This window comes from Plecotus auritus (genome assembly GCF_963455305.1).
Source record: "Plecotus auritus genome assembly, chromosome: 10".
Lineage (NCBI taxonomy): Eukaryota > Metazoa > Chordata > Mammalia > Chiroptera > Vespertilionidae > Plecotus > Plecotus auritus.
The window spans coordinates 3,790,976-3,814,785 of NC_137785.1; the positions used below are offsets into that span (position 1 = coordinate 3,790,976).

Genomic DNA, 23,810 nt, shown 5'->3' on the forward strand with positions numbered 1-23,810 from the left:
GTGAGGGCCACCTCGCACTTTCTGGGTGAAGTGGAGCTCAGAGCACCAGCCTGAGGCTCCTTTAGGGAGAAGTGGGCAGAGCGCTCCCCCTGCAGGAGGAGGGGCAGGCCCAGTCCCAGGCCCAGGCCTGGCGCTCAGGTCTCAGCCCAGGGAGGAGTCTGGAGCAGGGCCGCTCAGTGTTGGGGCTCCCCTTCTCCCTGGGGTTCCCTTCTCCAACTCACATCCCTGCTGAGTCCTCCTTCCCGGATACGCATGACGCAGCCTCACTGCTCACTCCCATTGGGTGTCTGCTCCCAGGTTAGAACATCTCCAGGAGCCCCTGGACTCAGATGGTCCCCAGACACCAAGGATGCAGGTCCTGAGGCCCCCCACCCTCCTCCTGCTGCTCTCGGGGGCGCTGGTCCTGACCCCCAGCTGGGCCGGTGAGTGCTGGGTCGGAGGGGGCGGCTGTGCGGGGAGGAGCGAGGGGACCCGGCGGGGGCGCGGGGCCGGGAAGGCGCGTGTCAGCCCCGGCCCTGCGCCCCCGTCCGCCCCCCAGGCCCCCACTCCCTGAGGTATTTCCGCACCGCCGTGTCCCAGCCCGGCCGCGGGGAGCCCCGCTTCCTCTCCATCGGCTACGTGGACGACACGCAGTTCGTGCGGTTCGACAGCGACGCGGAGAGTCCGAAGGCGGAGCCGCGGGCGCAGTGGATGCAGCAGCCCTGGGTGGAGCGGGAGGACCCCGGGTATTGGGAGGAGCAGACGCATATCTACAAGGAGAACGCACAGACTTTCCGAGTGTTTCTGCAGACCCTGCGCGGCTACTACAACCAGAGCGAGGACGGTGAGCCGCGCGCCGGGCCCGTCACGACCCCCCTCCCCACGGACGGGCCGGGGTCGCCCCGAGGGTCCAGATCGGAGCATCACCCGGAGGCGGCGGGACCCGCCCGGACCCCACCCGGGAGGAAGCCCCGGGGACTTTGACCCGAATTCTCTTTATGTTCAGATTCAGTCCCGGGGGGGGGGGGGGGGGGGGCTTACCGGGCGGAGCTGACCTCTGGGCGGGGCTGACCTCGGGGCGGGGTCAGGGTCTCACACCATCCAGAACATGTTTGGCTGCGACGTGGGACCTGACGGGCGCCTCCTCCGCGGGTACAGTCAACACGCCTACGACGGCGCCGACTACATCGCCCTGAATGAGGACCTGACCTCCTGGACCGCGGCCAACTCTGCTGCTGAGATCACAAAGCGCAAGTGGGAGGCGGAGGGTGCAGCAGAGTGTTGGAGGAACTACCTGGAGGGCGAGTGTGTGGAGTCACTGCGCATGTACCTGGACAAAGGGAAGGAGACCCTGCAGCGCGCAGGTACCAGGGGCCCTGGGGCCCCCCCCTCTCCCCGGGGCTGGGGCTCCTACAAGGAGACAGGACAGGGGGTCAGTGTCAGACACCCCTCCTTGGGTCAGGGAGGGAGTCCCCCTGGATGTCCAGGTCAGGTACCAGAGGGACTCCCCCTCCTCTCAGGGACAGTTAGGGGTGCAGGCTCTCCTGGGGTGCAGGAAGACCCCCTGAAATAACCCATCAGCGGTTCCCATGGGCCCTGCAGGGGCTCTGGGACCCATGGGGACCTTCTCTCTCAGGCCTTGTGCGCTGCCCACACCCCTGTGTCTGAGGCTTGACCCCAGTTTTTCTGCGTCACCTGGCCTCCACCCAGGTCAGGACCACAAATCCCTTTTCTCCCCTCAGAGACCTGCCTCCCGCTCTGGTATGTGTCTCTCTGAGTCTAGAACTTTCTAAAGAATAGGAGGTCCTTCCAGCTGCCTCTGCCCAGGCTGGTGTGGGGGCTGTGTGTTCCCTCCCCCACCCTGGTGTCTGTCCACTCTCAGGATGGTGACATGGGCGCTGCTGGAGTGTCCCATGGCGGATGCAAAGGTCCTGCATTTTCTCCCCTCCCCTCAGACCCCCCAAAGGCACACGTGACCCACCACCCCGTGTCTGCCCATGAGGTCACCCTGAGGTGCTCGGCGCTGGGCTTCTACCCTGCAACCATCAGCCTGAGCTGGCAGCGTGACGGGGAGGACCAGACCCAGGACATGGAGCTGGTGGAGACCAGGCCTGCGGGGGATGGCACCTTCCAGAAGTGGGCGGCCGTGGGGGTGCCCCCTGGAGAGGAGCAGAGATACACGTGCCATGTGCTGCATGAGGGGCTGCCCGAGCCCCTGACCCTGAGATGGGGTGAGGAGGGCCATGGGCACAGAGCCTCTTCTCAGGGCAGCAGGGGCCCTGGGGGACCTCAGTGGGGTCGGGGCTGAGGCCTGGGGTCAGGGCCCTCACCCTGCCTTCCCTTCTCCCCGCAGAGCCACCTTCTCACACCTTCATCATCATCATGGGCATCGCTGGGGGCCTGGTTCTGCTGGGAGCTGTGGCTGTAGCTGTGATGTGGGGGAGGAGGCGCTCAGGTGGCCAGGGGTGGGGTCTGAGTGTGCACTCTAGGCAGTGACAGCGCCCAGGCCTCTGATGTGTCTCTCTTGGCTTCTAAAGGTGAGACTTGTCATGGGGAGGGGTGGGCAGAGGGAGGACTGGGTGGTGGGAAGTCTGTGGGACACTGTGAGCATGAAGTGAACTTTGAAAATGTCACCAGTTACAGCCAATGACCTGAATCTGCTCATGATGATTGTCCTCCACAGCGTGAGGCGGCTGCCCTGTGGGGACTGAGTGATGGAAGATGTGTTCACGCTCCCACTTCCTGACTCGAGAACCTCTGATGGGGGGGCTGGCCCAGCCCTGCTCCCCACACTTTCTGGTCCAGCAGAGGCGGCTGGGCCCTCACTATCGCTGTCTTACCTTCCTCATGCTCTGAGCTGCAAGCTGTTCCTTCCGCATTGAAATGAGGTTCTGGGGGTGACTTTGTTCATTTCTTGCCATGAAGGGTGGTGGGTAAATTAAAGGAGAAGATGCTACATTTTGAGGGAAATAAATATGAACACCAAGAACATTCCAGAGCTCATGTGTTTGCTGTGCTGAGCTGTCCCAGGTGTGGACAGGGGAGGTGGTGAGGACCGAGTGCGGTCGGGGCCTGTGCCCAGGGCGTGCTCAGTGCATCGTGGGCTTGGACGTGGTCACTTCCTGGCTGGGTCACTTCTCTGCTCCTCTGACCTTGTCCCTCAGTAGAACCTTGTCCCACCAGGACCTGTGGTCACTGGAACTCAGACATCACTGAGGCCTTGAAACGTGTCCTAATGCAGCGCATCTTCAGGACCCTGGACAGCGAGGGCTTCCTGGGCGGGTCAGCCTGGGCTCAGGCCTGGATGGGGCCCAGCACCCATTTTCTGGGTGTTCGTTGTTTCTTTGATTTTGTAGATATTATGCCTGTTAGTGCTTTCATGTATGAGTTATGGTCTCATTCTCTGGGTGTCCCTGTCTGACAGCAACAGGGTACATGTTCCCCGTCAGTGTCCCGCAGACCTAGGGTCCCTGCACACAGGACTGTGGTGTGGAGAGATGGCTTTTCAGGCTCCTCCTGCTCTGCCTCCTTCTAGGGCCTGAACGTTCCCACCCTCTGATCAGCTTGGTCTTTCTGGGGACCAGCCCCCACCCTGATGCTCTCCAGGACCCTCAGCCAAGAGCCATCTCATCAGCATCCCAAAGACACTTGTCACTCAGGAGGTGCCCAGGGTGTTAGGAGCTAAATGCCAGGAGCCAGGGGCAAAGACCAGACATTTCTCTCATCCCACAGTCTGTGCCCACAGATCCATTAACAGCCAAAGGGTCCCAGTAGTTAAGGACGCTGGCACCTTACTAGAGTCCACTCACTCATGAACAAGAGTCCACTCCATCCTCCTTTTGAGGATGGTTACATGGTCCACACACATGAAAATTGCCCAACAGTTTTAGTCAGAGGGGAAACTCAAGTTCAGCCACCATGTGATATTGGTGCCCACCTCCCAGGAGAGCAAAAATGAAAGAGTCAGACAAAGTGAGTTGTTAGCAGGAATTTGGACTCACTGTTTCTCTCCTATATTCCTGGTGGGGGAGGAAGTGCTTTCAAATACTGTGAAAATGCTCTGGCAACACTCACTACCTCCAGCATTTGGCAGGACTCACCACACCCAATGCTCCAGCAATTGCCCTCCTGGTTATATCCCCAAAGACATTCATACATATGTGTGCCAGAACATATGGAGAACTTACTCATAGCGGCACAGTTTGCAAAATCTGCTTATAAGACAAATGCACGTGAGCAGTAGCGGAGGAGTGTGGTGTGTTCATAGGACAGAACCCTGTAGCCCTGAGAGTGGATAAGCTACAACCACAAGAGCCAGTGGGACGAGGATGGACATGATGTGGAGAGAGAGCAGGTGCAGGGAGGAGGCCCCTGTGACATTCCTTCCCTCAAAAGCTGACGGGACTCACCTGTGGGGTAGGAATCTAGGTAGGGGTGAGTCAGGATGGGGCCAGTGTGTGACCAAATAAAACTGAAGAGGGTCCGCTGAGGACTGGAATTTTCTGTGAGTGTTGTTGATCGCACCTTCACTCTGTGAAAATCCACTGTATACATAGGATTTGTCCACGTCTCTCTGGGCATGTGATCCTTCATCTTTTCATCTATTATTAAAATTTTATCTTTGTCATTTCACCCCATTTCCTATTTGTTCTGGTTCTTTCCCAATTTTAGATTCTGAGGGTATCTCTCTGTCTGTCCTAATTATTACTTTCCCTAGATCCTGTCTGTATGTCACGAATAATTGTTTCCAGGGTAAAACCTCAAAAAAAGAAGCAGAAGCAGAAGTGGAGGAAGAAGAGGAAGAGGAGGAAGGAGAAGAACAAGAAAGGGGAAGAGAATGGGGAGGAGGAGGAGAGCTAGTGGTTATACAGTGAGTCACCAAAGAGCAGGACGGTGTGTGTGGCTAAGGAAGCACATCATGGTCTCCTGTGGGGTCGTGTGGACATTAGGGACTCCCAGGACTCTGAGCAGGGTTAGCACAGCTCACAGGGGACAGTCTCCAGGCTTACCATCCCTGGGGCCCCCGGAGGAAGAACCGTGGCGTTTCCATCAGGGGAGAGACCAGCTTCCTGACCCGGTGGAGATGCTCAGCCTGCACCATCGAGGTGTCAGCCTGATGTTGGGAGCAGGGGAGCCCTGAGGACGGTGCCCACGTGGGAATGGGGTGTGATTGTACCATGAATGGAGGGGGAGGGATGTGACGCAGCCGTGGGTATCAGCTCACCCCAGAGAACAGCTGTGACTCGGAACTCAGACCCGTCCACAGGGAACACAGACACCTGTTCCTGCCCGTTGTTCAGCTGCTGGTGAGGACCGTGAGGACAGCCCTTCTGGAAGGAAGGTCTAGATGTCCACGACGTGGGAGATGATGTCACAGGCTTGGGGTTGGCTTCCCACAAACCCGGTGGGGGCGCAGGAATCCATGGGGTTGGCTTCTCACAAACCCGGTGAGGGCCCAGGAGTCCATGGGGTTGGCTTCTCACTAAATGGGGTCCGTGTCAGAACGCCCTCTCCCCATCAGGACAGGGAGGCGTCGCCAGCTTACTCAGTGACTCACCCTCAGGTCGACCTCAGGAGTGTTGGGAACTCCCCTTCTCCCTGGGGTTCCCTTCTCTATTTGTCACATTAATGGCCAAATTACCAATAATCACTGCAGGGTCGGGTAGAGATTTGAGTGGGATAAAGTCGCTCCTCTTCGGAGACGTCCCAGACTCCACGCAGACAGTGTCACCTGTGCCTCAGGTGACATGATAATGGCATCTCTGTGGGAAGATAAGGTCCAGGAACCCTGTCCCTGTAACTATGGGCTCAGGGACCCCGGTTCATCCTCAATGACCCGTCCCTGCCCAGAGCTGGAGAGCAAAGACCAGCCAGGTGAGGGCTCCCTCATGTGCCACCTCAGGGCAGACACCAGGAGAGGAGGGTGGTCCCAAGAGGGGACAGGGAACTGGGGGTGGTCGTCCCATGGGGCAGGACAGGCGCTGTCCCACCTGTATCTGAGCTGCTTCTGCTGGCTCTGCTGGGCTGGGGAGGAGGGGGGCATGTGCTGGGGAGAGTCCCAGGGTGGGGTTCCCGCCAATGCTGGGCTTCCCGCACCTCTCTGTGTCCTCGAGTCCCCAACAATGAGGGACCCAAGCACGGGGCTCCCTTTGGGATCTGAGCCAAGGGTAGGGCGGCCAGGGCCACTGAGCTGCTCAGCGTGTTCAGAAGGGTCTGCTTCTCGTCTCAGACCTGACCGAGCTTGAGGTGGGTGTGAAAGCCATTGTAAAATGGATGAAGTTGGTGTGTAGGGTTTGGGTGATAACATTAAAATTCTGACATAAAATAAGGTCCTTTCACACACACACACACACACACACACACACACACACACACACACACACAGATACTTACTGAGAATCTCAGTGTGTGGTGTAATAGCATCTACACTAATAAAAGGGTAATATGCTAATTAGACCAGACACCTTCCAGATGTTCTTCCGGACAAAGCCATGGTTTTGGGGGCCAAGGCAGAGGCGGTTAGGGCGATCAGGCCAGCAATGGAGAAGAATTAGGCTTGACCAGTCCAGCAGGGGAGGGCAGTTAGGGGCCATCAGACCATCAGGCCATCAGGGGAGGGCAGTTAGGGGCCATCAGGCTATCAGGGGAGGGCAGTTAGGGGCCATCAGGCCATCAGGGGAGGGCAGTTATGGGCAATCAGGCCCCCATGGGAGAGCAGCTGAGGGCAATCAGGCCGGCAAGCAGAGGTGTTTAAGGGTGACCAGGCCGGCAGGCAGAGGTAGTTAGGGGTGATCAGGCAGGCAGGCAGGTGAACTGTTAGGAGGCAGCAGTCCCGGATTGTGAGAGGGAAGTCTCCCGAGGGGTCCAAGATTGGAGAGGGTGCAGGCCGGGCTGAGGGACGGCCCTCCCCGTGCACGAATTTCATACACCGGGCCTCTGGTTATGATATGAGGACCATGCGTGTTCCTTCCTGAAATCCTGCAGGGGATGCCCTAGTCTCCGTCTCCCTGGGAGGTTGGGGCTCTTCTCTGTGTGTTCCCTGGAGTGTGAGTGTGAGCGTTGCTTTGTGTACATGAGGCAGCAAAGGGAGAGAAATCCCTACAGGGACTATGTCCACTGGGCAGGGCTCAGAAGCGGTTTGATGGGCGCAAAAGGCCGGGTCTGTCCTTCCCATTTGACATTTTAATGTTCTATCCTCTCATCCCAGGTCGCCACATCAATCCAACAAGGAACCCAGTCCCGTCCCCATCCCCATGGCTTCTGCTCCTCCTGTGAACTCTGGGTGAGAGCTCACATGTCCCAGCCGTGTGAGCACAGTGAGCATGGAGAGCACATGGTGTGCACCCTCCTTGACCTCGGTTCTGCATTCACGTCCCCGTTCCTCTCTCCCAGGAGGAGGCAGAGGCGCAGACTGGGAAGCTACATCCCCAGGTGGCACCAAGCTCACTCCTGAGGGACCTTGACCCCAGGTCGGAGCTGTGAGGTCAGAGGCCAGAGGCCAGAGCTCCCACCCCCTGCCCTGGGCTCGTCCCCACGGTCCTGTCACCATCCCGAGTCACAGATGAGGGAACGGGGTCCTGAGAACTCAATGCCGGGGTCCCGATGCCCTGAGCCAGCGAGTGGGGAGGTGAGAGGAGAGCAGATCTGGAGGTGCAGGAGCTGAGGGTTATGGGGCTCACTGGCCCCTTCCCGTGCGGCCTGCACAGAGTTTCATAAGCGGCACCCACTGCTTCTGAGCGAAAGGGCATTTGGTGACTCTGGGATTTTTTTAAAGATTTTTATTGATTTCATAAAGGAAGGGAGAGGGAGTGATAGAAACATTAATAATGAGAATCATTAATCCGATGCCTTCTAAATGCTCCCCCTACTGGGGATCAAGCCCACAACCAGGGCATGTGCCCTTGCCTGGCATCGGGACCCCTCAGTCCGCAGGCTGACACTCTGTCCACCGAGGCAAACTGGCCTGGGTTCTACAATTTTATAAAATATTGGAGTCTCCCTGCTTGTACTCGGTTATGGTGTCAGGGTCTCTAGGGGCAGGAAGACCGTGCCTCTGACTGACGTCACTCACTGAGCAGCCCATGGCCCCTGTGGGCTGTGCCTGAGGGACCCTTGCTGTTCACTCATAGAAGCTTCCACAGCTCTGAGGGCCGCCTCGCATGTTCAGGGTGAACTGGAGCTCAGAGCACCAGCCTGAGGCTCCTTTAGGGAGAAGGGGGCAGAGCGCTCCCCCTGCAGGAGGAGGGGCAGGCCCAGTCCCAGGCCCAGGCTTGGTGCTCAGGTCTCAGCCCAGGGAGGAGTCTGGAGCAGGGCCACTCAGTGTTGGGGCTCCCCTTCTCCCTGGGGTTCCCTTCTCCATCTCACATCCCTGCTGAGTCCTCCTTCCCGGATACGCATGACGCAGCCTCACTGCTCACTCCCATTGGGTGTCTGCTCCCAGGTTAGAACATCTCCAGGAGCACCCTGGACTCAGATGGTCCCTGGACACCGAGGATGCGGGTCCTGAGGCCCCCCACCCTCCTCCTGCTGCTCTCGGGGGCGCTGGTCCTGACCCCCAGCTGGGCCGGTGAGTGCGGGGTTGGAGGGGGCGGCTGTGCGGGGAGGAGCGAGGGGACCCATGGGGGCGCGGGTCGGGAAGGCGCGTGTCAGCCCCGGCCCTGCCCTCCGTCCGCCCCCCAGGCCCCCACTCCCTGAGGTATTTCTACACCATCGTGTCCCGGCCCGGCCGCGGGGAGCCCCGCTTCCTCAAAGTCGGCTACGTGGACGACACGCAGTTCGTGCGGTTCGACAGCGACGCGGCGAATCCGAGGATGGAGCCGCGGGCGGCGTGGATGCAGCAGCCGTGGGTGGAGGGAGAGGACCCGGGGTATTGGACCCGGGAGAAGTTCTTTGCCAAGAGAGAAGCACATGATTTCCGAGTGTTTCTGCAGACCCTGCGCGGCCACTACAACCAGAGCGAGGACGGTGAGCCGCGCGCCGGGCCCGTCATGAACCCCCTTCCCACGGACGGGCCGGGGTCGCCCCGAGGGTCCGGGTCCGTGCGTCACCCCGAGGCGGCGGGACCCGCCCGGCCCCCACCCGGGAGGAGCCCGCGGGGTCTTTGACCGGATTTCACTTTCAGTTTAGATTCAGGCCCCGCGGGGCGGGCGGCGGGGCTGACCTCGGGAAGGGGCTGACCTCCGGGCGGGGTCAGGGTCTCACACCATCCAGAGGATGCAGGGCTGTGATGTTGGATCAGAGGGGCGCCTCCTCCGCGGGTACTGGCAATTCGCCTACGACGGCGCCGACTACCTCGCCCTGAACAAGGACCTGACCTCCTGGACCGCGGCCGACATGGTGGCTCAAATCACAAAGCGCAAATTTGAACGCATCGGTGAGGCAGAGCGTAGGAGGAGCTACGTGGAGGGCCTTTGTGTGAAGCGGCTCCTCCTTTACCTGGAAAAAGGGAAGGAGACCCTGCAGCGCACAGGTACCAGGGGCCCTGGGGCCGCCCCACTCCCCGGGGCTGGGGCTCCTACAAGGAGACAGGACAGGGGGTCACTGTCAGACACCCCTCCTTGGGATCGGGGAGGGAGTCCCCCTGGATGTCCAGATTAGGTTCCAGAGGGACTCCCCCTCCGCTCAGGGACCGTTAGGGGTGAGGCTCTACTGGGGTGCAGGGAGACCCCCTGAAATAGCCCATCACCTGCAGGAGCTCTGGGACCCACGGGGACCTTCTCTCTCAGGCCTTGTGCGCTGCCCACACCCCCTGTGTCTGAGGCCTGACCCCAGCTTTTCTGAGTCACATGGCCTCCACCCAGGTCAGGACCACAAATCCCTTTCTCCCCTCAGAGACCTGCCTCCTGCCCTGGGCTCTGTCTCTCTGAGTCTAGAACTTTCTAAAGACTAGGAGGTCCTTCCAGGTGCCTCTGCCCAGGCTGGTGTGGGGGATGCGTACTCCCTCCCCCACCCAGGTGTCTGTCCACTCTCAGGATGGTCACATGGGCGCTGCTGGAGTGTCCCATGGCGGATGCAAAGGTCCTGCATTTTCTCCCCCCCCCTCTTCAGAACCCCCAAAGGCACAGGTGACCCACCACCCCGTGTCTGCCCGTGAGGTCACCCTGAGGTGCTGGACGCTGGGCTTCTACCCTGCGGACATCAGCCTGAGCTGGCAGCGTGACGGGGAGGACCAGACCCAGGACATGGAGCTGGTGGAGACCAGGCCTGCGGGGGACGGCACCTTCCAGAAGTGGGCGGCCGTGGGGGTGCCCCCCGGAGAGGAGCAGAGATACACGTGCCATGTGCAGCATGAGGGGCTGCCCGAGCCCCTGACCCTGAGATGGGGTGAGGAGGGCCGTGGGCACAGAGCCTCTTCTCAGGGCAGCAGGGCCCTGGGGGACCTCAGTGGGGTCGGGGCTGAGGCCTGGGGTCAGGGCCCTCACCCTCCCTTCCCTTCTCCCCCCAGAGCCGCCTTCTCACACCTTCATCATCATCATCATGGGCATCGCTGGGAGCCTGGTTCTGCTGGGAGCTGTGGCTGGAGCTGTGATGTGGGGGAGGAGGCGCTCAGGTGGGCAGGGGTGGTGTCTGAGTGTGCACTCTAGGCAGTGACAGCGCCCAGGGCTCTGATGTGTCCCTCTCGGCCTCTAAAGGTGAGACCTGCCATGGGGAGGGGTGGGCAGAGAGAGCCCTTGGTGGTGGGGAGTCTGTGGGACACTGTGAGCATGAAGTGGGTTTGAAAATGTCACCAGTTACAGCCACTGCCCTGAATCTGCTCATGATGATTGTCCTCCACAGCGTGAGGCGGCTGCCCTGTGGGGACTGAGTGATGGAAGATGTGTTCACGCTCCCACTTCCCGACTCAAGAACCTCTGATGGGGGGCTGCCCCGCCCTGCTCCCCACACTTTCTGGTCCAGCAGAGGTGGGCTGGCCCCTCACTATCGCTGTCTTACCTTCCTCATGCTCTGAGCTGCAAGCTGTTCCTTCCTCATTGAAATGAGGTTCTGGGGGTGACTTTGTTCATTTCTTGCCATGAAGGGTGGGTGGGTAAATTAAAGGAGAAGATGCTACATTTTGAGGGAAATAAATATAAACACCAAGAACATTCCAGAGCTCATGTGTTTGCTGTACTGAGCTGTCCCAGGTGTGCACAGGGGAGGTGGTGAGGACCGAGTGTGGTCGGGGCCTGTGCCCAGGGCGTGCTCAGTGCATCGTGGGCTTGGATGTGGTCACTCCCTGGCTGGGTCACTTCTCTGCTCCTCTGACCTTTTCCCTCAGGGTACCCTGTCCCAACAGGACCTGTGGTCACTGGAACTCAGACATCACTGAGGCCTTGAAACATGTCCTAATGCAGCGCATCTTCAGGACCCTGGACAGCGAGGGCTTCCTGGGGCGGGTCAGCCTAGGCTCAGGCCTGGATGGGGGGCCCTAGCACCCATCTTCTGGGTGTTTGTTGCTTCTTTGATTTTGTAGATATTATGCCTGTTAGTGCTTTCATGTGTGAGTTATGGTCTCATTCTCTGGGTCTCCCCCTCTGACAGCAACAGGGTACATGTTCCCCGTCAGTGTCCCGCAGACCTAGGGTCCCTGCAAACAAGACTCTGTGGTGTAGAGAGATGGCTTTTCAGGCTCCTCCTGCTCTGCCTCCTTCTAGGGCCTGAACGTTCCCACCCTCTGATCAGCTTGGTCTTTCTGGGGACCAGCCCCACCCTGAAGCCTCCAGGCCCCTCAGCCAAGAGCCATCACATCAGCATCCCAAAGACACTTGTCACTCAGGAGGTGCCCAGGGTGTTAGGAGCTCAGTGCCAGGAGCCAGGGGCAAAGACCAGACATTTCTCTCATCCCACAGGTCTCTGCCCACAGATCCATTAATAGCCAAAGTGTCCCAGAAGTTAAGGACGCTGGCACCTTAGTAGAGTCCCACTCACTCATGAACAAGAGTCCAGTTTATTGTCCTATTGAGGATGGTTACATGGTCCACACATTGATGAAAATTGCCCAACAGTTTTAGTCAGAGGGGAAACTCAAGTTCAGCCACCATGTGATATTGGTGCCCACCTCCCAGGAGAGCAAAAATGAAAGAGTCAGACAAAGTCAGTTGTTAGCAGGAATTTGGACTCACTGTTTCTCTGCTATATTCCTGGTGGGGGAGGAAGTTGTTTCAAATACTGTGAAAATGCTCTGGCAGCACTCACTACCTTCAGCATTTGGCAGGACTCACCACACCCAATGCCCCAGCAATTCCCCTCTTGGTTATATCCCCAAAGACACTCATACATATGTGTGCCAGAACATATGGAGAACTTACTCATAGCGGCACAGTTTGCAAAATCTGCATATAAGACAAATGCACGTGAGCAGTAGCGGAGGAGTGTGGTGTGTTCATAGGACAGAACCCTGTAGCCCTGAGAGTGGATACGTTACAACCACAAGAGCCAGTGGGACGAGGATGGACATGATGTGGAGAGAGAGCAGGTGCAGGGAGGAGGCCCCTGTGACATTCCTTCCCTCAAAAGCTGACCGGAATCACCTGTGGGGTAGAAATCTAGGTAGGGGTGAGTCGGGATGGGGCCAGTGTGTGACCAAATAAAACTGAAGAGGGTCCGCTGAGGACTGGAATGTTCTGTGAGTGTTGTTGATCGCACCTTCACCCTGAGAAAATCCACTGTATACATAGGATTTGTCCACGTCTCTCTGGGCATGTGATCCTTCATCTTTTCATCTATTATTAAAATTTTATCTTCGTAATTTCACCCCATTTCCTATTTGTTCTGGTTCTTTCCCAATTTTAGGTTCTTAGGGTATCTCTCTGTCTGTCCTAATTATTACTTTCCCTAAATCCTGTCTGTATGTCAAGAATAATTCTTTCCAGGGTAAAACCTCAAAAGAAGAAGCAGAAGCAGAAGTGGAAGAAGAATAGGAGGAAGAAGAAGAAGAAGAAAGGGGAAGAGAATGCGGAGGAAGAGGAGAGCTAGTGGTTATACAGTGAGTCACCAAAGAGCAGGACTCTGCGTGGCTAAGGAAGCACATCATGGTCTCCTGTGGGGTCGTGTGGACATTAGGGATTCCCAGGACTCTGAGCAGGGTTATCACAGCTCACAGGCGACAGTCTCCAGGCTTACCATCCCTGGGGCCCCGTAGGAAGAACCGTGGCGTTTCCATCAGGGGAGAGACCAGCTTCCTGACCCAGTGGAGATGCTCAGCCTGCACCATCCTGGTGTCAGCCTGACGTTGGGAGCAGGGGAGTCCTGAGGATGGTGCCCACGTGGGAATGGGGTGTGATTGTACAATGAATGGAGGGGGAGGGATGTGACGCAGCTGTGGGTGTCAGTTCACCCCAGTGAACAGCTGTGACTCAGAACTCAGACCCGTCAACAGGTACCACAGACACCTTTTCCTGTTCGTTGTCCAGCTGCTCCTCAGGACCATCTGGTTAAATGCCAAATTACCAATAATCCCTCAGCGGCCGGTGATGATTTGATTAGGGGGAAAGTTGCTCCCTTCAGAGACGTCCCTGACTCTCCATGCACAGAGTCAACCTTCCTCCCTGTGTCAGGTCAGCTGTAAGGACCTGTTCCCAGCATACATCCATCCATCTATTCATTCATCCATCCATCCTTCCATCCATTCATTCATCCATTCGTTTATCCATCCATCCATTCACTCATCCACCCATCCATCCATCTATTCATCCAGCCATCCATTCACTTATCCATCCTTCATTCATCCATTCATCCATTCACCCAGCCATCCATCCATTCATTCATCCATCCATTCATCCATACATTTATCCATCTATTCATTCATTCATTCATTCATTCATTCATACATACATTCATCCATCGATCCTTCCATCCATTCATTCATCCATTTATTTATCCATCCATTCATTCACTCATCCACCCATCCATCCATCTATTCATTCATACATACATACATACATATACATACATTCATTCATCCATCCATCCATCCTTCCATCCATTCATTCATCCATTCATTTATGCATCCATCCATTCACTCATCCACCCATACATCCATATATTCATCCAGCCATCCATTCACTTATCCATCCTTCATTCATCCATCCATCAATTCATCCAGCCATCCATTCATTCATCCATCCGTCCATGCATTCATCCATCCATCCATTCACCCATCCATATATTCATTCATCCATCCATCCATTCATTCATCCATCCATTCATTCATCCATCCATCCATTCATTCATCCATCCATCCATCCATCCATTCATCCATCCATCCATTCATTCATCGATCCATCCTTCATTCATCCATTCATCCAGCCATCCATTCATTCATCCATCCATCCATCCATTCATCCATCCATCCATCCATCTATCCATTCATTCATCCATCCATCCATTCATCCAGCCATCCATTCATTCATCCATCCATCCATGCATCCACCCAGCCATCCATTCATTAATCCATCCATCCATCCATCCATTCATTCATCCATCCATTCATTCCTACATCCATTCATTCGTCCATCCATTCATTTGTCCATCCATTCATTCATTCACCCATCCATTCATCCATTCATTCATTCGTCCTTCCATCCATTCACTCATCAGTAATATGTAGTGAGGCCTCTGCTCCAGGCTTCCTGTCCGCCTACTACTTGTGTAAAGAAGACAGAACACACGCTTTCCAGCCTGGCCAGTGTGGCTCAGGGTGAGGGTGGCCCAGGCACCAGGAGGCCCCAGGTTCCATTCCCCATTAGGGCACCTGCCCTGGTGTCTGACTGGATCCTCAGCAGGGGGCCTGCAGGGGGCAACCGATCCATGTTTCTACCTGCCTCTGCCTCTCCCTTCCTCTGGCTCTAAACGTCTTTAAAGCAAAGAAACTAATGAAAACCCCGCTCTCCTGGTGCGCACAGTGGGACAGGAAGGACCCAGGTGCCAGGGTTGCAGACTCCTCCCCGCGTGCAAGGCAGCCAATGTTCGTGCCTCTCAACATGGGTGCTCCCTCCCTCTCTCCCTCTCCTCCTCCCTCCCTTGTGCTCTCTCTAAAAGAGAGAAAAATCACTGGAAACATATCCCCCAGTAAGAATTAACCTCTCCTATCTCTCCCGCTCTCTCTCGCCTCCCCCACCTCTTCATATATAAAAGTTTATATGTGTGTGTGATCTCATGTGAGTCTCACTTACTTGCATGTTGGATGTGCTCACCCTTTAGCGCCAATAAAGACAGGACAGAGCAGGGCGGGCTGCGGCCAAACCGCTCGCTCCTCGCCATCCATCCTCCCGCGGAAGCCAGCCCACCCCGAGGACCGGCCGCTGCAGACGTAGGAGGCGGGGGGCGGGGCTGCCGCGTGAGAGGCGGCGGCCCGGGGCCCAGGAAGGGGCTGCGGAACCGGGGTCCCCTGCCTTCGTCTCAGCCCCGCCCCAACTCGACCCCGACCCCGACCCCCACCCTGAGTCAGGCTCAACACTGCCAGGGCCGCCCCGGGGTCGGTGGGCTCGGCCGAGGGGCAGGACCCGCAGCGCTGGCGTTGGGGCGCTCACCAGGGTGCGGGGGGCACCACCCAACCTCAGCAGCCGGCGGGGCGGGCGCAGTCCCAGCTCCACCCGTGGCGCCAGGGCCGCGTCTCCAGAAGGGCTCCCGCTGTGGCCCCGAGGCCGCCGCCCCCGCTGCTCGCTGGGCGCCGGGTCTGGGGCTGCGGGTCTCAGGGCACCGGAGCCTCTGCGGAGCCTCGCCCTGTTCCTGACGCCCTTCCCGCCTGCCCGCCCCGCGGCCACGGCTCCCCCAGGGCTGACCTCCGCGGGGGGAACCCCGGGCCCCCCGACAGGCCGTGGCTGAGGAGCCGAGGAGGGACTGCGGGCCGCGTCACGGCCGCGGAGGAGGGACTGGCGGGTCCAGGAGGGACAGTCGGGCGCCGGGAACCCTACAAGGAGGCTGCGCGTCTCCCAGCATCTCTGTGGGTGAGTCCTGGGCTGGTCCCTCCCGCTGCCCCCTCCGGGAAGGCCTCCTGGTCGCCCTGCGCCCGCGGGGCCTCCTCGCGTCCCGGGCGCCGTGTCCCCAGAGGCGGGGGGTCCGGGAAGCTGCGTGCGCGGGGCCGTCTCAATGGACGCGCAGGAGACGGCCTGCGCGGTGTGATCGCGAGTCCCAGAGACGCGGTCAGGGGACTGAGAGCGGGACCCCTCCATGTGGGGGGGTGTCTCCCACAAACACAGTCACCTCCTCAGCAAGTCGCCCCGCTCACGGGCGCTGCGCTCGCTCCCAGCCTCCCCGCTGGAGGCCTGTCGGAGGGGGCGCGGCTGGAGAAACCCCTGCCCCCCCTCCCCGCTCCGCCCCGTCCCCTGAGAACCCGCCCCGGCCCCTCAGCAAGGCCGTCCGCTCTGGCTCCCGGGGGTGCACCCCTCTTTCTGAGAGAGAGGGGGGGCTGCATCAGGCTGAGCACAGTGTTCAGTGAGCAAAGGAGCCGCACGTACCAACCGTCCTGATGACAGAGGGGAGGCCAGGGCCTCCCTCCCAGCCCGGAGCGCGTGGGTCCTGCGAAATGGGGGCGTGTGGAGTGAGCCCCCTGGTGCGCACCCTCCGGAGGAAGGCATTTCCATTGTGGGGACAGACACGCACCTGAGAGAGAAACAACAAACCCCCACTTTACAGCCTTGGGGCTGGGCCGGGGGCGTGGCCTTTGGGGTCCCCGTGCACGTGCTGCCCCCTGGGGGCGCCCAGAGGTGCGGGCGCAGGAGCCGCGTCCCTCCCGCGGGGGCGACCGCACAGGAGACTCGCAACAGGACCGCGATTCAGGGGCCGCTTTACAGGCCCAGGAGCTCGGGGTGCGCCCCCCTCAGCTGACGGGCTCCGCGCACTCCGGCTGCAAAGCAGGCGAGTGGCCGCAGGAGGCAGAGGGAGGGGGTCAGAGACCCCACGTCCCCGGGGTGTCATGGCCACGGGGCCCAGCGCCCCCTCCTCACCCGCGCAGCCTCCCTGGGGGAGAAGGAAACCAGGTGTGGGGACCAGAACCCCAAAGGGAAGAGGAGCCCCCTTCGCTGCCCGCAGGCCAGAGCTGAGGCCCCGCAGCAGCACCCAACCCGCGGGGTCCCGCCCCTCACTCCTGGGAGGGCCCCCCGCGGGTCGGGGCCCAGGAGGGAGCCGCCCCAGCACCAGGCCGGGCTCCTGGGCGGCGGGTCCCGCTCCGGGGCCTGAAGGGGCCACAGCGCCACCCCCTCTGCTGCGCTCAGCTCAGCTTGTTGGAGGGCCGCCCCCTCCTGGGACCGTCCTCAGGGGGAGGCTTTGGGGGGACGCCTCAGCCCTTCCTGACGCTCCACCCACAGGCCCTGCTCAGCGCCCACAAGATGGGGCCAGGGAGCCGGCAGGGCCCTGGGGGTGTCCGCATCGCCCCCGCGGGGGGCGCTCCAGACTCTCCCTCCTGCAGCGACCTGGCCGCCTGGAGGGACCGCGCTGTGGTTTGGGGGTGAAGGGACCCGCCCCTGGCTGTCCTCCTGCGCTCCGGGCCCAGCAGCCTCCCGTCACAGAACATTCTGGAACGTGGCAGCCGCTCCCCTGCCAGGAGGGCAGAGCCCTGGCTGCCCCGGATGGACAGGGAGCCAGTGAGAGGGGACCAGCAGGGCCCTGAGCAAACCCCCGGGCCCTCCCCCGCTCCAGCCCCGCTGCGCCTCTCTGCCGCCCCCTCCCCGTCCACCCGACAGCGTCCCCTCCGGGCGCCTCGTGGGTTTGCGCTGCGGAGTCAGTTCGACCCTCCACGTGGGTCACAGGGGGTGAGGCCTGAGGTCAGTAAGCGCTCCCCTCCCCCAGTTACCATGGTGACAGGGGTCAGAGGCTTCCCTGCATCCCGTTCTGTGCCTCCTACGCCACGAGGAGAACAGCCCCCTTCAATGTGTGTGCATATTTTTATAAGGATAATTAACTCTTTGTTCTCTGTCCTCTCGAAAGTAATGACTAAGCTGCTCAGAAGCGCGTTTCCCTGGCCTGGCCGCTCGCTGGTCCTGAGGGCGGTGGCCCCCCCGTGAACTGTCCTGAGGTCCTGTTCCCGCTTCTCCTGGGCTTCCCAGCTGAGTCCACACCCTACATACCGGTACCTGCCACGCTTTCCGCTGGTCCCACCCGCACAGCCCCGCAGCCCCGCCCCCACCCAGTAGGCAGTGTAACTCCCAAAGGAGAAGGCTGGGTCGTAGTGCCCCCAGCTCACAGGGCTCCTCACCCCCTTCCAGAAACCGGCAGCCTCCGGGACGCACTGCTCCGTTCTGACCGCAGAACCGCCAATGTCCTCGCACGTTCACGTCTGGAACAGGCGCCTTTGCAAACAGCCAGGTCCCGGCTGTTCAAAGGCCCTGACAGAGCAGGCGGGACAGCCCCTCTGGTGAGAAAGAATTAAGAACCCTCCAGGCCCAGCTGTAAAAGAGAAGGAACTCGTACCATTTGCAGCAGCATGGATGGAGCTGGAGAGCATCATGCTAAGCGAAATAGGCCAGCCGGAGAAAGAGAGATGGCACAGGATCTCACTCACCTGTGGGAGATAACGATCAACAGATACTGATGGACCAGAATGGATCCGGAGACAAATGGCAGGGGAGCGGGGAGGGGTGGTTAGAGAGCAACCGAAGGCCTTGTGTGCCTGCCTATTAGCATCACCAATGGACACAGACACTGGGGCAGTGGGGGCCTGTCCTCGGGGGTGGGAATGGCCCAGGGGGCGGGGTGGTCAATCAGGGGAAAAGGAGACACATGTGAAACTTCAGACAGTAAAATATATACATAATGGAAATAGTAATTGGATAAGGAAGTGATAGATGCGAACAGAGGTAAAAAACTGATTCAGCTGTATAATTTTGTTAACCAGGGTCACTCAATGTATCAATTCAAAGAAAAACAAATAAATAAAAAATCCTCCAGGTCCAGGTAGAGCCTGCGCACACATTGCTCCCAGCGAGAGGCCCCGAGAGGCCATGGCTGGAGGCCCCTCCCGCCCCGTGAGGCCCAGGGAACAGCACAGCCCTGAGATGGGAACCAACGCCAGGCTGCCCCGCTTCTGAGCATGACACGCCCCTCCCGATGTCAGCCTTGGACAATGGGACAGGGTCTGAGGTTGGGTGTAAACACAACACTTTATTTTCTTAAAGGTAATTTTATTGGTTTCAGAGAGGAAGGGAGAGAGAAACATCAATGATGAGAGGGAATCATGGGCCGGCTGCCCCCTGCACGCCCCCCCACTGGGGAGGAGCCCACACCCTGGCACGTGCCCTGGACCGCAATCAAGCCCAGGACCCTTCAGTCTGCAGGCGGCCGCTCTCTCCACTGAGCCACACCAGCTGGGGCCACATGGTTGATCTCCTTGTTTAAATGCAGCATAAAGAGAGGGAAACCTCGCTCGATGAGGCACGCAGGTTGCTGATATGGTTTCTCTCTTTCTCTCTCTCTCTCTCTCTCTCTCTCTCTCTCTCTCTCTCTCTCTCTCTGGTTTCTGCAGCGCTGGGCAGTGGGGAGAACCTCTGACCTGCTGGGAGCTTCCCCAGCTTCTCCCGCGGAGCCGCTGTTTCCCTCCATCCACTCTCTCAGCAAACAGGGCTGAAGCGAGGCCATTAGGAGCTTGAGTCGCGGGCTCCGTGCGTGCCCCTGTCTCAGGGTCCTCTGCACATGCGCGGGCGCCTGTCCCTCGCCCTCTGCGTGGGCAGCAGACATTCCTGTAGTCGTCAGATGGGACCTGGGCACCGTGACCCTTTCCCGGGCCACGGGGTGCTGTGCACAGAAATCCACTGGGGTCCCGTCCCCCCACTCAACGTCGCCTGAAGTGAGTGCCCCTTGCTTTGCCGAGGGACGTCCATCCCGGCTCAGGGCCACTCCTCCAGCGGCAGGACACATGTTTCTTGGTGCCTTTGCTGGTTCTGAGGCTCATGGCGCCACCTTTTCAGGCTGTTCCCTGTTCTGGAAGGAATGACCTTCATTCCCACCAAGGGCAGCACGGCCATTTCTCAAAGATCCTTGAACGTCTCGTCCTGAAGTCCCACATAGTTCTATCTCTTAAAACTGCCAGGCCGTCTCCCTCCAGGTCACATCCTGGCTTCCTCTTCTCCTTCTTTTTAATCCTCACCCGAAGTTATTTTACCCATTGATTTCAGAGAGAGTGGGAGGGAGAGGGGCAGACAGAGAGAAACACCCATGTGAGAGACACATTGATTGGTTGCCTCCCACTTGCCCCCGACCAGGCCAGGAGCCTGCAACTGAGCTACATGCCCTGGACCCGAATCGAACCCGGGACCCTTCCGTCCGCAGGCCCCCGCTCTATCCGCTGAGGCAAACTGGCCAGGCCTGGCTTCCTTATTCTTATGTGTGTGTTTGTGTGTGTGTTGACCAAGAGTTGAGGTCCTTCCTCTTTAAGTTGAGCTCCTCCTTCTCTGTCAAGAAAGTGATTAAGCCCTAGCCCTAGCTGGTGTGGCTCAGTGGATGGAGCGTTGGCCTGCGGACTGAAGGCTCCCGGGTTCGATTCCAGGTCGGGGCACATGCCTGGGTTGCGGGCTCCATCCCCAGTGCGGGGCGTGCAAGGAGGCAGCGATCAGTGATTCTCTCCTCATTGATGTTTCTCTCTCTCTGTGTCCCTCTCCCTTCCTCTCTGACATCAATAAAAATAATTTTTAAAAAATAAAGTGATTAAGAGCATCCTCCCCTCGGGCTCCTGGACCCGCAGACACTCCCGGAGCCTGGGCCCAGGGAGCACTTCCGGCTGCGCAGGCGTCGCCCAGGTGACCCCCCAGCTGCTCCGTGTGGGGGGGCGGCCCCAGGGCGCAGGGAGCAGCAGGGAGCCCTGGGGATGTCTGGAGACAGGAAGGGCCACTCCCGAGGCTCCTGAGAGGAACCTGGGAGGCATGGCACCCCCTCCTCCGGGGGCCCGGCCTCGGCCAGCAGGGCACCCCTGCCCCTGGCGGCCCTGGCGCGGCTGCGGGTGCCAATGGGCTCAGCGCCCGGACAGGGGCGTCCTGTCCAAGGGGACGGGAGGGGCGCGGGCGTCTGCTCCGTGGGAATGACCCGATCACTTTTCCTTGAAGACATCGCCGCCTCCCACAAGCCCAGCCTGCGGCCCTGTCTGCCCTGCACTCCAGGTCGTGGCCCCCCAGCCTTTCCGGTGCGACACGCTCTGCAGTCGGAGCCCCCGGGGGGGCCACCCCTCCGGCCTGGAGCGGAGCAGGAGGGAGGCAGGCTGCGCGGGCGCCCACCCGCTGTGGGGCTCCCCTCGCCCTGCCCCCTGACCCCCCGCCCCCGTACCAGGCCCCCATGGAGAGCGCTGCCTCCCAGGGGAAAGCCGGATTCCTGGAGGAGGAGCAGGAGCGGGGACCCAGGCCGCAGGGTCTCGGGGTTCAGCACCCGCGCCCCAGGCGCCGGGGGGGGGCTGGGAGGCCGCAGGGGCGCACGAATCCCCCGCCCTCAGTCAATATGTGTGTTTCTAGGACGCGTGTGGGATCTTCTAGAATAAATGCTGAAGGGCAGGGAGGAACGTGTCAGACGCGGGCACATTTACATTAATGGGACGGCGGCAGAGGCAGCCTTAGAAACGGGCCCAGTGTCCACTTCCCGCTGAGACGCTCACCATCCCTCATCTTTATGAACGGACAGGGTCAATTAATTCATTCCTTTAATTTTTGAATGGACGGATTTTATTTCTTTATTTTTTTAAAATATATTTTATTGATGTTTTACAGAGAGGAAGGGAGAGGGATAGAGAATTAGAAACATCGATGAGGGAGAAACATCAATCAGCTGCCTCCTGCACACCCCCTACTGGGGATGTGCCCTCAACCAAGATACATGCCCGTGACCAGAACCGAACCTGGGACCCTTCAGTCCGCAGGCTGACGCTCTATCCACTGAGCCACACCGGTCAGGGCTGAATGGATGGATTTCCATTTCATCCCTGTTCCTCTAGTTCCACGTTCTCATTATTGTCCCCATGTGTCTGTCACACAGACAGATGTTTGACACCGCATTTCTTCTTCCCACGTTGTCCCTCACGTGCTTCACTGGCGGATTGGGCTGTGGATGCTTTTAGACATTGGGCTTCGGAGAGAAGGACACGCAGCCCCCACGGGACCTGGTCTGACCCGCGAGGCCTCAGTGCTGTCGGGAGCTGGCCCGGAGCTCACAGCGGGGCCGGTTCCTCTCCCGTTGGACACGATTCACCTCTCAGAGTGTCAACCTCAGACACGCCGTCCCGAGGCCATGACAAGGGAGACACAGCCACACCACCCTCCCTGCGTCTACACACAGACACACACAGGCCGCACAGCTCACAGAGGACCACACAGCCCCCTGCGCGGGCTCATGGCAGCGAGGCCGCTTCCCTCCAGCTGCGCCCCATCCTCCCTGCAGGCGGCCTTGTCCCTGGACAGTCACTGAGCTGCCCACCCACAGCCCTGCCCCCTGACACCACCCATCCGATGAGCCTGCTTCCCCAGACCCTCCCGAGGTCGCCATGCAGAGCCCACCTCCTAGATGTGCCCCATCTCCCCCTTCCCGCTAGGATGCCCCATGGCCCCCGAGGGACGCGATCTCCCCCAGCAATGATGACTAACCCACCTCGCCTGCCCACAGGGGTCCCCTGGGCTTTGGCTGAGGAACACTGGTCCCCGGGGCCCTTTCTCTGTCAACATCTTGGTGCGTCTCTGAGTTTGATTCTGGGCCTGAGGTTGTCTCTCTCGAGTGTGAGGTTGACATGGACAAGTTTTATGTTTTCCTTCCTGGTTTCCATCTTTGGGTGTTGGTTTGAGAAATTCTCATCCACAACTGCAAACGCTTCACATATAATGTCCTCTGTGGGAGAGCATTCCAGGGCGAGGGAAACGGGGCTGTTAGAGTGTTGGGGGGAGTTAAGGGGAGGAGCAGCAGGTAAGGGGTTCTAGGGTGGAATCTACAGTGACCTCCTCTGCTTTCTGTCCTCTAAGTACGTGCGGGGCCTCCAGGGAGCTGCGCCTGCTGGTTCAACAGACACTTTCTCTTGCGGGAAAGCCTGCTGTGCCTGCTCCTGTCACCGGGTCACCAAACACAGCACCGAGGTCCGGGGGACGCACACAGGAAGGCTGCAGGGAGGGGCGTGGTGAGCCCTACACCCTGAGGGCGCTAACTCTCATCTGAGGTCATGCCTGTGCGCTCCTGGGCAGCTGGGATTGAGGATCACCGAGACCCACACACACAACTGGCGTCAGTGACACATGCAGCCCCGTGGCTTCCACGTGCAGACACGGTCACCTCCATCCGTCTGTGAGCCCACGGGGCCTGCGGGGCAGAGACTGGACACTGAGAGCATTCAGCCGGGCGCCGTCTCATGGGGCGGCTACACGACCCCCGGCGGCTGGATGACAGGTCCCTGAAGGGAAGTCCCTGCTCAACACAGGAGCCACGTGTCAGGGGCGCAGTGGCCACGGCAGCTGGTGGCCGCCACGTGGGAGAAAGCGGTGCAGAGCGAGTCCTGGCTCTCAGAATGTGCTGCTGGACAGACTGCTCCGCTGTGGGCGGGGCCTCAGGACAGAGCAAGGGGTTCATTTGCATAAAAGGCCCGGCTTGGTGGTGCTGGGGGGGGGCGGGGGGGGGCTGTCCTGGGCACTGGAAGGTCTCAGGTGTGACCCCTGGTCAAGGCGTGTGGGGGAGGCAACCATCAGTGCTTCCCTCCCCATCCCTGTTCCTCTCTTTCTCCCTCTCCCGTCCTCTCTCTCTAAATCAATAACAACATTTTTTAATTAAAAGGAATAAAATAAAGGGCCTAGATGGCTGCCCCTACAGACACGTCAGGTGTCTGTGGGATGGGAGCGCTCACTCAGCTGGGGTGTAGAAGCCACAGGAGGGGTCTGGGGGACTGGTGTCTTCAGGCACAAACT

At 59.4% G+C, this 23,810-nt stretch overlaps 1 protein-coding gene across 1 annotated transcript in view; it reads left to right on the forward strand.

The window, feature by feature from the left end:
- Positions 1–23,810, forward strand: part of LOC308234884 (popy Class I histocompatibility antigen, A-1 alpha chain-like) — a 42,234-nt gene that overhangs the window by 11,963 nt on the left and 6,461 nt on the right. Inside the window, exon 2 of the mRNA XM_080643305.1 lies at positions 8,420–8,545. Coding sequence (XP_080499431.1) covers positions 8,473–8,545 — 73 coding nt within the window. The 5' untranslated portion in view covers positions 8,420–8,472. The remainder of the gene's footprint in view (positions 1–8,419; positions 8,546–23,810) is intronic.